We start from the raw sequence: 13,149 nt of genomic DNA on the forward strand, positions 1-13,149 counted from the left end.
TTGCTGAATACAAATATGTGTATTTTATTGCAGTAAAAGCAAACAGTATTATGACATTGACAGTTCAAATGTCATGAAGAACAAAAAAAATAAAAAAAAATCTTATTTTCTCCCATTTTTTTCATATTAAATTATGTTTCATAGCTAAATATTTGATATTAAATGAAAGCCCTGTTTCCCCTGAATAAAATGATATATAATAAGGGGGGGTGCATTTAATATGAAAGAGGTGAATTACGGTTGGACAGACATATAGCGCAAATGCCAGGTTTTGTTTACGTTTTGTTTCGTTCACAACTTGTACATTTGGCTGCGGTGTTAAGGGGTTAATGTTGTATTCCTTTCGTTTTGAAAGGAACGTTTTGAAATAGTTTTGAAAGGAAATAGATTTTTTTTTAACTATAAGTAAAAAATAAATTAGAAAACCCCACCCCTACCTCAAGTATATGATATGATCCATCAGCCATATATAAATGCAGCTTGGGTCAGACAGTGTTTGAAAACCAACAGTTAGTCTCTATGGTCTTCTCTGCTTTGGTCCAAGGAGTGAGGCAGTGGAGATCATAGAGACTTAACTGCTAGGTGCATGTATATGGCTGAGGAACCTGTCATATACTAAAGGGATGGGCTTTTATCATTTTGCCCTGCTGCCTGTCCACTTGCACCTCCCACAGCAGGGCGAGTAGGCTGTCAGAAGTTATGATTTAGTCCCATCACCCAGTGATGTGCACGAGAGATGTGATAAGAAGTATTTCATGGGATGTAAGTCCTGTCTAGGCCGATGGTAGAAAAAAAAAAATCTACACGTTGCTACAAAGTCAATGTCTGTCTTTTACAAACTGTATAGCTTCATACAGCTGTCTGACAGTATATCTTATAATTCCTTTGTTACCTGATATTTCTAATAAGGGTAGTTCTGCACCAGTTATCATTCCCCTGACTCTTTCATTGAACCCCATCTTTAACTACTTCCTGTAACCCATCCTATGGCATGATCATTATCAGTCTCTGCTACCGGCACACAGAACGTGACATGCAAGGAAGCTTTTCCAATCAAGTTTTCTTACCTATTAGACACTAGAGATCAATATACAGATCAGGATGTTAGGTTAGTGAAAGATGGTGATCATGTGACGTTATATATTACTTCTCCTAAGACTCTATCTCCATCAGGCTATTGGCTAATGGATTACAGAGAGTCGAAAGAAAGGAGATTCAAATAGTGTCTGTGGGAAAAAAACACAATACGTATACCATGGAACAACACAAAGACAAAGGAGTGAGAGACTGGATAGAATACAGACATTTAAATGCACAAAGAGATGCAACGTATAGAATGTAAGCATATATTTATGAAGGGCAGACATTAAATACATTTAAAGGGACACTCCGGACCCCTAAAGCATATCAGCTTGCTGAAGTGTTTTATGTATGAAGTTATTTTACAAAAAGTGTACGTTTTAATAGAAATATACACGTTTATAAAAGAATATTGTTACATCCCCCTGGCTGTCAATCAGACAATAGGTCCTTTTGCTTCCTGGTTTGGTTGCCTCAGTGGAGCTAAACACAAGAGGCAGAAATTACCCAGAGCATCTGCCTTGCAAAGACTTCTCATTGAACTGCATTGGGAAGTCTGTGATTGGACAGCCACAGAAAGTCTGGGCAGGGTTAGGAAGGGGAGTGATTGCAAAGGATTCTGTAGCTTTTGCAAGTTGTTTTTTAGATATAACCCCAATGAAAAATGCACAATTAATAGCACACATTTATACTGGGGTATATCTACTAAACATTGATGTATTTATTTTTATTTGTGCAGTTGAGCATCCTTTTAAGCATTTTAGAATATACGTTTATCTGTATCTGTGTACATGTCTTTGTCCCTGAACGGGTGTGCCTGTACGCGTGCATTTGTGACTGTTTTTCTGTGTTTCCTTAAGTGTGTATCTGTGAGCCTGTATTTACCATTAACTTTGAAGGAAAACTCTATCCCCACACTAGAGCACCTATCTCCCCTAATACAGCCCCTATATGTCCACAGCCTTTATCCCCCACACTACAGACGCTATTTCCCCCAACACATACACTGCAGCCCCAATTTCCCACACAAACAAACATCACCAATTTCCCCACACACACTCTACAGCCCAAATCTATTCCCAAACACACACTATAGTCACAATTTCCCCCCAAAACACACAACAGCCTCTGTCCCACTCAAACACACCCTAAAGCCCCTTTCTTCCAAAACACACACTAAAGCTTGTATCTTCTTAAAAACACACACTACAACTATTCACACACAGCCCCTATTTACATGCACACACATACACATACATAGCTCCATACAAACAACCACCCTCTCACACACTAAAAGCAGCTTTCTCCCATTATACACAACCATACATGCAGCATCCCCCACACCTACAACCCTGAAAGCATAATCCCCAGAAACAAGCAACATTATAACCTCGAAAATGCAACACAACAACCACCGGCACGGACGCAACCCCACAAGCAGCATCCCCACTAATATACAAAACTGCAAACTGCCTCCCCCACATAGAAACACCTACCGCATCCTAGCCCTGTCCCACTTATCATCCAACCACCCACTTTCACATTCACCATTGAGTTTTACCCCAAACTAGTCACGTTTACACATCCAGTTGAAGCCGTCAAACTAGTATACATATCCATCACAACGTGAAAACACACACGGCCAAAACACACATATATCACACACAGTCAACACCCATTGCAAATATAACGTGTTTGTTAGTGAGGCACAAGGGGGGCACTTGAGTTCCTATTGTCTGAGGGCCCTTCAACTGTGAGTGAATGGGGACCAATGATGTCCATGGAATAACATGTAAACTTGCTGTACAAAATTCATAGAAACATAGAATGTGACGGCAGATGAGAACCATTCGGCCCATCTAGTCTGCCCAATTTTCTAAATACTTTTATTAGTCCCTAAATATTCAGAATATTTAGTACAGCTAGCTCAGTCAGGACCATACAAGTTACCATACAATTACATTGTAATGTTTTCCAGCATGAGGTCAAACCCCTTAAGGACACATGACATGTGTGACATGTCATAATTCCCTTTTATTCCAGATGTTTGGTCCTTAAGGGGTTAAGAGAGAATCACACAGAGATCAAATCGTCTAACAGTAAGCTTCAATAAACGCTGACTGTACTCATTTACTGTGTCTCACTCAAAGCGATTTAAAGAACCAGTAATGTTCAGTCACATTTATACTATTATAGATAAAAGAAATCTTTAAAAAGACTGGTGTGATTTAGAACGCTGAGTGCCTAGACCTCTAATTTTGAATATCCTTAAAACGGTTACCGTCCGTGAAACTCCCTGGGCTTCTTTAGCCCCTAGAACAGTGATGGCGAACCTTTTTGAGCCAGAGTGCCCAAACCGCAATACATGCCAACTTTTTTTTCCTTAAAGTGCCAACACGGCAATTGCGTGTGTGTGGAGGTGGGGTGCGTGTGTGTGTGTGGGGGGGGGGGGTGCGTGTGTGTGTGTGTTGTATGTGAGGGGTGCTTTGTGTGTGTATGAGGGGTGCTGTGTAAGTGTATGAGGGGTGCTGTGTGTGTGTATGAGGGGTGCTGTGTGTGTGTATGAGGGGTGCTGTGTGTGTGTATGAGGGGTGCTGTGTGTGTGTATGAGGGGTGCTGTGTAAGTGTATGAGGGGTGCTGTGTAAGTGTATGAGGGGTGCTGTGTAAGTGTATGAGGGGTGCTGTGTAAGTGTATGAGGGGTGCTGTGTAAGTGTGTGGGGGTGCTGTGTAAGTGTGTGGGGGTGCTGTGTAAGTGGGGGGGTGCTGTGTAAGTGGGGGGGTGCTGTGTGTGTGTTTGGGGGGTTGTTGTGTGTGTGTTTGGGGGGTTGCTGTGTGTGTGTTTGGGGGGGTGCTGTGTGTGTGTTTGGGGGGTGCTGTGTGTGTCTGGGGGGGTGCTGTGTGTGTGTTTGGGGTGGTGCTGTGTGTGTGTTTGGGGTGGTGCTGTGTGTGTGTGTGAGGGGGGTGCTGTGTGTGTGTGTGTGAGGGGGTGCTGTGTGTGTGTGAGAGGGGTGCTGTATGTGTGTGTGAGACGGGTGCTGTGCGTGGGGTAGGGGTGCTGTATGTGTGTGGGAGAGGGATGCTGTGCTGTGTGGGGGGTAGGGGTACTGCTGGGGGGTAGGGGTACTGTGTGGGGGGTAGGGATACTGCTGGCGGGGTATGGGTACTGCTGTGGGAGGTAGGGATACTGTGTGTGGGGGTAGGGGTGCTGTGGGGGGTAGGGGTACTGTGGGGCGGTAGGGGTACTGTGTGTGGGGGGTAGTGGTACTGCTGGGAAGTAGGGGTACTGCGTGGGGGGTAGGGGTACTGCGTGGGGGGATAGGGGTACTGCTGAGGGGTAGGGGTACTGCGTGGGGGGTAGGGGTACTGCGTGGGGGGTAGGGGTACTGCTGGGGGGGTATAGGGGTACTGTGTGTGGGTAGGGGTACTGTGTGTGGGGGTGTAGGGGTACTGCTGGGGTGGTAGGGGTACTGCTGGGGGGGTGGGGTAGTGCTGTGGGGGGTAGGGGTGGTGCTGGGAGATAGGGGTGGTGCTGTGGGGGGTAAGGGTACTTCTGGGGGGTAGGGTGCTGCTGGGGGGGTGCTGTGGGGGGTAGGGGTGGTGCTGTGGGGGGTAGGGTGCTGTGTGTGTGTTTGGGGGGTTGCTGTGTGTGTGTTTGGGGGGTTACTGTGTGTGTGTTTGGGGGGGTGCTGTGTGTGTGTGTGAGGGGGGTGCTGTGTGTGTGTGAGAGGGGTGCTGTATGTGTGTGTGAGACGGGTGCTGTGCGTGGGGTAGGGGTGCTGTATGTGTGTGTGAGAGGGGTGCTGTGCTGTGTGGGGGTAGGGGTACTGCCTGGGGGGTAGGGATACTGCTGGCGGGGTATGGGTACTGCTGTGGGGGGTAGGGATACTGTGTGTGGGGGGTAGGGGTGCTGTGGGGGTAGGGGTACTGTGGGGGGTAGGGGTACTGTGGGGGGTAGGGGTACTGTGGGGGGTAGGGGTACTGTGTGTGGGGGTAGTGGTACTGCTGGGAAGTAGGGGTACTGCGTGGGGGGTAGGGGTTCTGCGTGGGGGGTAGGGGTACTGCGTGGGGGGTAGGGGTACTGCGTGGGGGGTAGGGGTACTGCTGAGGGGTAGGGGTACTGCGTGGGGGGGTAGGGGATCTGCTGGGGGGGTATAGGGGTACTGTGTGTGGGTAGGGGTACTGTGTGGGGGGGTGTAGGGGTACTGCTGGGGTGGTAGGGGTACTGCTGGGGGGTGGGGTGGTGCTGTGGGGGGTAGGGGTGGTCCTGGTGAGATAGGGGTGGTGCTGTGGGGTGTAAGGGTACTTCTGGGGGGTAGGGTGCTGCTGGGGGGGTGCTGTGGGGGGTAGGGGTGGTGCTGTGGGGGGTAAGGGTACTTCTGGGGGGTAGGGTGCTGCTGGGGGGGGTGGGGTGGTGCTGTGGGGGGTAGGGGTGGTGCTGGGGAGATAGGGGTGGTGCTGTGGGGGGTAAGGGTACTTCTGGGGGGTAGGGTGCTGCTGGGGGGTGCTGTGGGGGGTAGGGGTGGTGCTGTGGGGGGTAAGGGTACTTCTGGGGGGTAGGGTGCTGCTGGGGGGGGTGCTGTGGGGGGTAGGGGTGGTGCTGTGGGGGGTAAGGGTACTTCTGGGGGGGTAGGGTGCTGCTGGGGGGGTGGGGTGGTGCTGTGGGGGGTAGGGGTGTTGCTGTGGGGGGTAAGGGTACTTCTGGGGGGGTAGGGTGCTGCTGGGCGGGTGCTGTGGGGGGTAGAGGTGGTGCTGGGGAGATAGGGGTGGTGCTGTGGGGGTAAGGGTACTTCTGGGGGGGTAGGGTGCTGCTGGGGGTGGTAGGGGTACTGCTGATGGGGGTAGGGGTACTGCTGATGGGGGTAGGGGTACTGCTGAGGGGGGGTAGGGGTACTGCTGAGAGGGGGTAGGGGTACTGCTGAGGGGGGGTAGGGGTACTGCTGGGGGGGTAGGGGTGCTGGGGGGGTAGGGGTGGTGCTGGGGGGGTAAGGGTACTTCTGGAGGGGTGGGGGGGTGCTGTGGGGGGTAAGGGTACTTCTGGGGGGGTGCTGTGGGGGCTAGGGGTGGTGCTGTGGGGGGTAAGGGTACTTCTGGGGGGGTGCTGTGGGGGCTAGGGGTGGTGCTGGGGGTGTAAGGGTACTTCTGGGGGGGTAGGGGTGCTGTGTGTCAGTATCCCCCCCCTCCCTACTTCTTACCTTTAATGAAGTGGGGGGGGGGGACACAGCCATCCCTGGTGGTCCGGTGGTGGTACCGTCATCCCTGGTGGTCCGGTGGTGGCAGGCAGTGCTTCCGGTTCGGGAGGCAGGGGAGGGATCTGTCTGATCCCCTGTCCTCCCGCGCGATGCTGTGTGGAGCGTTGCCATGGTAACGCTCGGCAACGCTCCACACAGCATCGCGCGGGAGGACAGGGGATCAGCATCACAGATCCCTCCCCTGCCTCCCGAACCGGAAGCAGAGTAGGCGCCTGCCGTTTCGGGCAGGCAGGTGCCTACTCTGCAGTGATGGCGGACCTGTGGCCGCGTGCCCACAGAGAGGGCCCGGCGTGCCACCTGTGGCACGCGTGCCATAGGTTCGCCATCACTGCCCTAGAACATAAAGTACTATAGCTGTCAATGAACATCAAACCATTTTCTGTGACATTCCTTGCATGACATTCATCACAAAGTTAATAAAAATAATTTTAACTCCGTGCTCTGCAATTTTACAGTAGTATGAATTTCTGTTCTTTTTTTTTTTTTTTGTGATTCTTTATTTTTCTCGGGTTCTGTATAATGCAATAAAAAGCATTGGGTATTATATACATTGCGTGAAAATTTAAAGAAACACTATAGGGTCAGAAATGCAAACGTGTATTCCTGGCCCTATAGTGTTAAAAAAACACTATTTATCCACCCATAGGAAAGCATTGGATTGGCTGGGATTGTCAATTCTGATGATCTCAGGCAAGGAGTCAGAGCAAGGGCGTAGTCAAACACCGCCCTCGCCAACCAGCATCTCCTCATAGAGATGCATTAAAACAATGCATCTCTATGGGTAAAGTTTAGCGTCTCCATGCAGAGGGTGGAGACGCTGAACGTCAGAGCTGCACACTGTGCAGCCTTGCCCCAGGAAGGACCTATAGTTGCCGTCTGTGAAGTGGTCACTAGAGGTGTTCGTAGGCTGTAATGTATAACTAAGAGAAGAGAACAAAAAAAGCCAGATAGGAAATAGATAAATCTAAACAATTCCCCTTCAAATTTTCAGAATATTAGAGCAACCCCATCTAAACTGGTAGAAATTAAATAAAGTAAAATATAACTTTAAATTAGCTTAGGTTAAAATCCCTATATATCATTTTAAATAGTGAAAGAAAACAGGGGGGGGGGGGACAAACAAAAGGAAATAAATGCTAAACGGTACTACCCTTGTCAGGTAATAGCACCTATGGCACGGGGATTTCCAAAATAAAATAAAGAAATAGTTTGAGTCTACCAAGAACCTCAGTTGGTTAACTTGTCCCCCAACTCCCATCACCCAGTGCCAACGTGGTAGCAAAATCTCCTGTCCCCCTGATGAAAGATGTAGCCAAAACTACCTTGTAGCTACATCAAAATGTCTGTTAAAATAATATAGCAGGGTGGCTAATCTGGGAAAGAAATGTAGGCTGCAGCATAACCCCTGTCACCCCTGCCACCCTCTACTACTAATGCCACATTCGACTTTCTAACATGTGTTTTATGAGATTTAAGAGTGAATGGTTTATCACAGAAAATTCTGGCTCATTTCTTCCCCTTTCTTTTGACTAAAAACTTTTCTAAAGATAAAGCTTTGGAGACCAGGATTAGGGATATAAACTAAAGTAGTGATAATGGCAAACTGAAATTAGAATTGCACATTTTAGGAAAATATAGCTGAATGAAAAATTATCCAAATAAATTTTTTCCTGTTCAGCTCATGTGTTCTGTAAGTCCTCCATCTTCTCATTCTTTTGAAGTTTGGTAACCAGCAATTTTCCACCTATAGCGTGATAATAGCCACTCAGCTAACTGCTAATACTGGTAGTAGCGGGATTATTTTAAATGTAAATAAGTCTTTAGTTACACTTGAATCTGGAGTTTGGCATAATTGGATTGAAAATGTAGACACTGGTTGATCATTCATATTTTATAATTTTTCTTGTAATGTTTTGTAGGTTACCCTGGAGTAAACAGTGTGGATTGTAAATCATCACAATTATATTCAGAAATCAAATGTGTTCAGGTAAGGCACTCACAGTTACCATGGATGGACATAAAATTATTTTTGCTTTTCTCACAAATAAATTAATCAAATCATGATTCTATTCACAATTTTTTTTTTTTTTTTTGTGTAACATTTCTCATTTCTCGGTTAGTCAGTGTAACCAATACAAGTGTGTGCGCATGTAAGTCAGAAATTTAGGATGGAACATATCTGGAAAGATGAAGGGTCTTATACAGACAGTCAGAGCTACTCGTTCAAGTGTGAAGCGTTAGGAATTCAAAGTAAATTTAAGATTTTTATAGGAACAGTTTGACACCTTATTTTTTTCTTTCAGGATTGCAAGGGGCTTCCGCTAAACTAGGCTCTGCCGTGCACTCAGCTCTGATGGCCAGTTTAGCTCAGTGGCAGAGCTTTGTCAAACTACTTAATTTGAGAGGGTTCCAGGAGAACCACTCCTGACAACATAACTGTTCCTCTAAGCAATTGCAGAATTGCAGAAGTTATTTGTTTTAGATGACCTATTTTGGGCTAAAATTGGAAATTCACTTTGAATCTCTTACAATTCACACTAATTACCCGGTCACACTGTATCTAAGAACCGCTCTCTGCATGGTCCTGTAGGTTGGTGGCAGCCAGATAGGCAAGTCTGCCCTTTTTCCATCATGGGCATTGTCAGTGATGAGAATCATAACAGTGGTGAAGCCAACCCTCAGACATATCCACTCGTCACGATCTAATACCTTCCTATGATGGGAGATATGCAGATCTCTCAAGTATCTATCTTTAGGAGGAACAGACGCACTTTGGAACCAAATTGACATTATCAAAATTGTCTACTAAGAAGATCGAATCACTAAACTGAAATTTCTGAGAGTCAGCTTGCATTATTTAGGCTACATGTCCGGCTAGTAATACAGTGAGGGAAAAAAAGAATTCTTAAAAAAATTATAGACTGATCATTTCTTTGTCCAGTGGACAAATGTTCAAAATCAGCAGGGGATCAAATACCTTTTTCCCTCACTGTATATATCCAATTTAGAACAGTTCAATATGTTTTATTCTGTGTTCTACCAGCTTTGCAACTAAGAACCACTTACTATTTAGTAGATAGAGTCCCCGGTTCAGGACCAGACTATCTTAGGGACCAATGGAGCTGTAGCTCCTTGCCTGTCCCAAGTGGAATAGTCACATTAATTATTAATAAAAATGTTTATGATTAAAAATATCCCTCTAAAATAATGTAGTTATTTTTGTATTTGCAAAAGGTACGATAGAACATACAATAAGAGATTGTGAAACATGGAGAGTAGCCATGGATGATGAGGATATAATGGATTTAGATGAGCATGTGTGTTTATAGAAAGAAAGTGCATCAATGCAGACTGATTGTGTATTGCTCAAACAAGCATTGTGTTCTCTTGGTGTACATGTGCACAGTGATAACAAATCTTGGCATTAAAGCTCTCTAGATAGTGCTGACATGCCACCCCAGATGTGAAGTGCATCACTAGCACCCCCCAGTAGCTGCTATGGCCCTTCACATACCATTTATGTGGGAACACAATTTCGGTGGTATGATATCCCTGAGAAACATAATACCTTAAGAATAACCCAGGTCCCAAATTGAGGCTGTTTCTCCAGATCCAGGAAATGTTGACAGTATATCTGCCGTAGCATTTATTATCCATAAGATTCTGTAATTAAGCCCATTAGAATCTTAATCCAACACTGTTCTCTTTTTAGGAATGTTTAGTGTACATATATATATCAGAAAGCTCCACAGCGATAATATTCTATAATTCAGTTAAATGGCTATCACTCAGGTTATAAAGTCATCTTTAATTTTGAGATGTGTCCTCAAATCCGTATAAGAGGAGAAATAATGAATTCTGATATATGTATATTGGGAAGAGGTGAGAGGAGAAGTTTCCCCTATATTTGGGGTATCTATCATATGTATGCATGATAGCAGATCCAAATATCTATGTAATAGGACTGTAAGAGGTAATTTTATGTATGTCTCTGTAATGTAAGAACTTTTTGTGAACCTACATTTCTTTTTTCTACCACAGAGCATTTATAAGCGTCTTCTCCTCACGCCACATATCCAGAGACTGCTGTTCATTAACCATTTACTACTGAGTATGCTGCTGGCTGGCCATGCCTTTCTTGGACTGGTACCTCCGGCGCTCATTGGCAACATGGCTGTTTTTTCACAGCTTAGTCCTGATGTCCCTCTGCTTCCAGTCGGCAACAACATTCCCCAAGGGCTGTTATCCCTCGCAGGAAGATGGTTACAAGACTCTCCGGTGCAGCAATGCCCAACTCACAGAAGTCCCACGGGATATACCCAATGACACTAATCGTTTATACTTAGATTTCAACCAGATCACCTACCTCCCTTCTGACGCCTTCCGCAATCTCCCTGTTCTTATGGAGCTGGACCTATCCCATAATTCCTTGGGCCACTTAGATCCCACTTCCCTGAGGGGCCTGACTGACCACTTGCACTCACTGGACCTTTCTTCCAACAAGCTGGTGTCCGTAAGCAAGGAGGTCTTTGCCAACTTAAAAGCCCGGACAAACTTGTCAGGCAACCCTTGGATGTGTGACTGTGAATTACAAGAGGTGATAAGACTGGTGGATTTGGACCCTGGCTCATCTAGTGCAATTGTGTGTTCTAGCTCAGTGCAAGAGGAACATGCTGGCAAACCTTTCATCCAGGTGGTGAAAGAGGTTGACCTGTGCAATGTTTTCAGGAGAACAACGGATGTGGCCATGCTGGTTACAATGTTTGGATGGTTTGCCATGGTCATTTCCTACCTGGTGTATTATGTACGCCAAAATCAGGAAGATGCTCGGCGCCATCTTGAGTACCTCAAATCCCTGCCAAGTAAGCAGAGAAACTCTGAGGAGCCCTCGACACTCAGCACTGTGGTTTGATAGATTTTAGAACAAAATATATTTTTTGTAGGTTTCGTCACTCCACTAAAGGATGCTTCTGTTTTGTTTTTGTTTTTTTGATTGCAGAAAAGCTCCTTAAACCTTGGTCAGAAAGTCCCACTAATGCTGCTTCAAATGATCCTTACTGGCCATTGGAAGATATTTGCTGAAATAATTTGATGATATATTTATGTATCATGTTATGTGTCATGTTTCCAGGTGAAATTAAATGATCAGGATAAGGAATGGAATCAGAGGGAGGTCTAGTAGGGCAGGGATAGACATTTTATGCTCTAATCTGTTGTAGACCAGGAAGTAAACTAGTCAGTTCAACGTCTTGATAGGACAATGCCCATAGCTAATTCACCTGAACTGTGTCCTAGGCAGGAACCTAGGTCCATGGACAAATACAAGCCATACCATTTAAGCCTCATTTTCAGTATCTGCTTTTTCCTTAACATATTTTTTGGAGTTCAGACTTAAAAAGAAAAAAAAAAAAGAAATATAGCAGAATCCCAAAAGAGAACATGGGGATACACCGCATGTTGTGAAATGAGATATATATTCAAAAGCTGTCTGCCTGAATTAAGAAATAAATATTCATCCGAAAAATACAAGGTAGAGCCCAGGGCATCTGAGACCCAACAGTTGTTGAATTACAACTTTCTTTGTATTCAGCAAAACAGAGGTAATTAGTACCTGGGGGACCGCGTAGAAGGTGTCGGAGTTGGGCAGTTATGAATAGTAAAATAAGGCTTTCTCAGAGGGTTCAGAGGTTTTACTCAGTGTTATCATTTTAGAGTAGTACTGTATCCACTGAACTTGAGACAGACGCACTTAGAATATAAAATTGTAATAGGGTTCCCATCAAATTGTTCATGGCCGACTGTTTTGGAAAAGAATAGAGAATAACAAATATCACTAGACTGCATCTCAAAATTTTGTTTCATTACCATTGACAGGTCTCGTTGTTTTGCTTGACCACCCTGATTTTCACTATCCAGTTGCCGAAAATATTTCCAAATGTTATGTCTCCCTGTTTACACTGGAGAAATGTAGATATGGGTTTTGCGTACAGCATACAATGTTTAGCAATTGATTAATTAATTTGAATTCCTCAACTTAATTCCATGTACGTGTATATATATATATATATTTATATAGTATATATAGAAATAGAGATGCACTCTGTGGTCTTTGAAAAATAAAGTAGTATTTTAATTCATCAAATAATTTACATCCATCTGATCGACGTTTCGACCCGATCGGGTCTTCATCAAGTTCAAGACCTTGAGGAAGACCCGAACGGCTCGAAACGTTGATCAGATGGATGTAAATTATTTGATGAATTAAAATACTACTTTATTTTTCAAAGACCACAGAGTGTATCTCTATTCCAATATACTCTATATACCTCCAGCGTGGGATTGCACCAGGGCACCTGTTCCAACATTAGACTGACTGAAAGGTTGAGTGCCATTACACCTGTCTATATATATATATATATATACTTTTTTTTTTTTTAAAAACCTGCCAAACATCCGTAGTTCATAGGATAATGGTTGCGCACTTCCATGTCATATAGGAGAATGTGTAAACCTTTATTCAAATCACAAAACATACAAACATAGATATACACACATACAATATGATTTGTGTTGTTTGGACATTAAAAACCGAAGCCTATAAACACGTTCAATCTTTGGAATTTACTCTGCCCTAACGTTTTCTATTAAATACACAACATTTTGATTAACCTTTTCTGGTTTTTATAGGAACAAATTTAATCAAATTCAGGTGAACATTTTCAGACCTTGACCAAAAAACTGTGAACTAGAATAAAGCAGAGCACCCTGTACGAAAAATATGAAAAATATTCTGAAACTGTTCGCACCAGTCCATGATC

General features: G+C 44.7%; 1 protein-coding gene across 3 annotated transcripts in view; it reads left to right on the top strand.

Annotated features, from left to right (window-relative positions):
- LRRC3C (leucine rich repeat containing 3C) overlaps positions 1-12,364 on the top strand; it is a 44,754-nt gene extending 32,390 nt beyond the window's left edge. For all 3 annotated transcript variants that reach the window (XM_063425447.1, XM_063425448.1, XM_063425449.1), the window contains 2 exons: positions 8,251-8,318; positions 10,373-12,364. In XM_063425447.1, coding sequence (XP_063281517.1) covers positions 10,461-11,243 — 783 coding nt within the window. In that variant the 5' untranslated portion in view covers positions 8,251-8,318; positions 10,373-10,460 and the 3' untranslated portion in view covers positions 11,244-12,364. The remainder of the gene's footprint in view (positions 1-8,250; positions 8,319-10,372) is intronic.
- Positions 12,365-13,149: the final 785 nt, after the last annotated feature.

The sequence above is a fragment of the Pelobates fuscus genome, chromosome 6 (assembly GCF_036172605.1).
Source record: "Pelobates fuscus isolate aPelFus1 chromosome 6, aPelFus1.pri, whole genome shotgun sequence".
Classification (NCBI taxonomy): domain Eukaryota; kingdom Metazoa; phylum Chordata; class Amphibia; order Anura; family Pelobatidae; genus Pelobates; species Pelobates fuscus.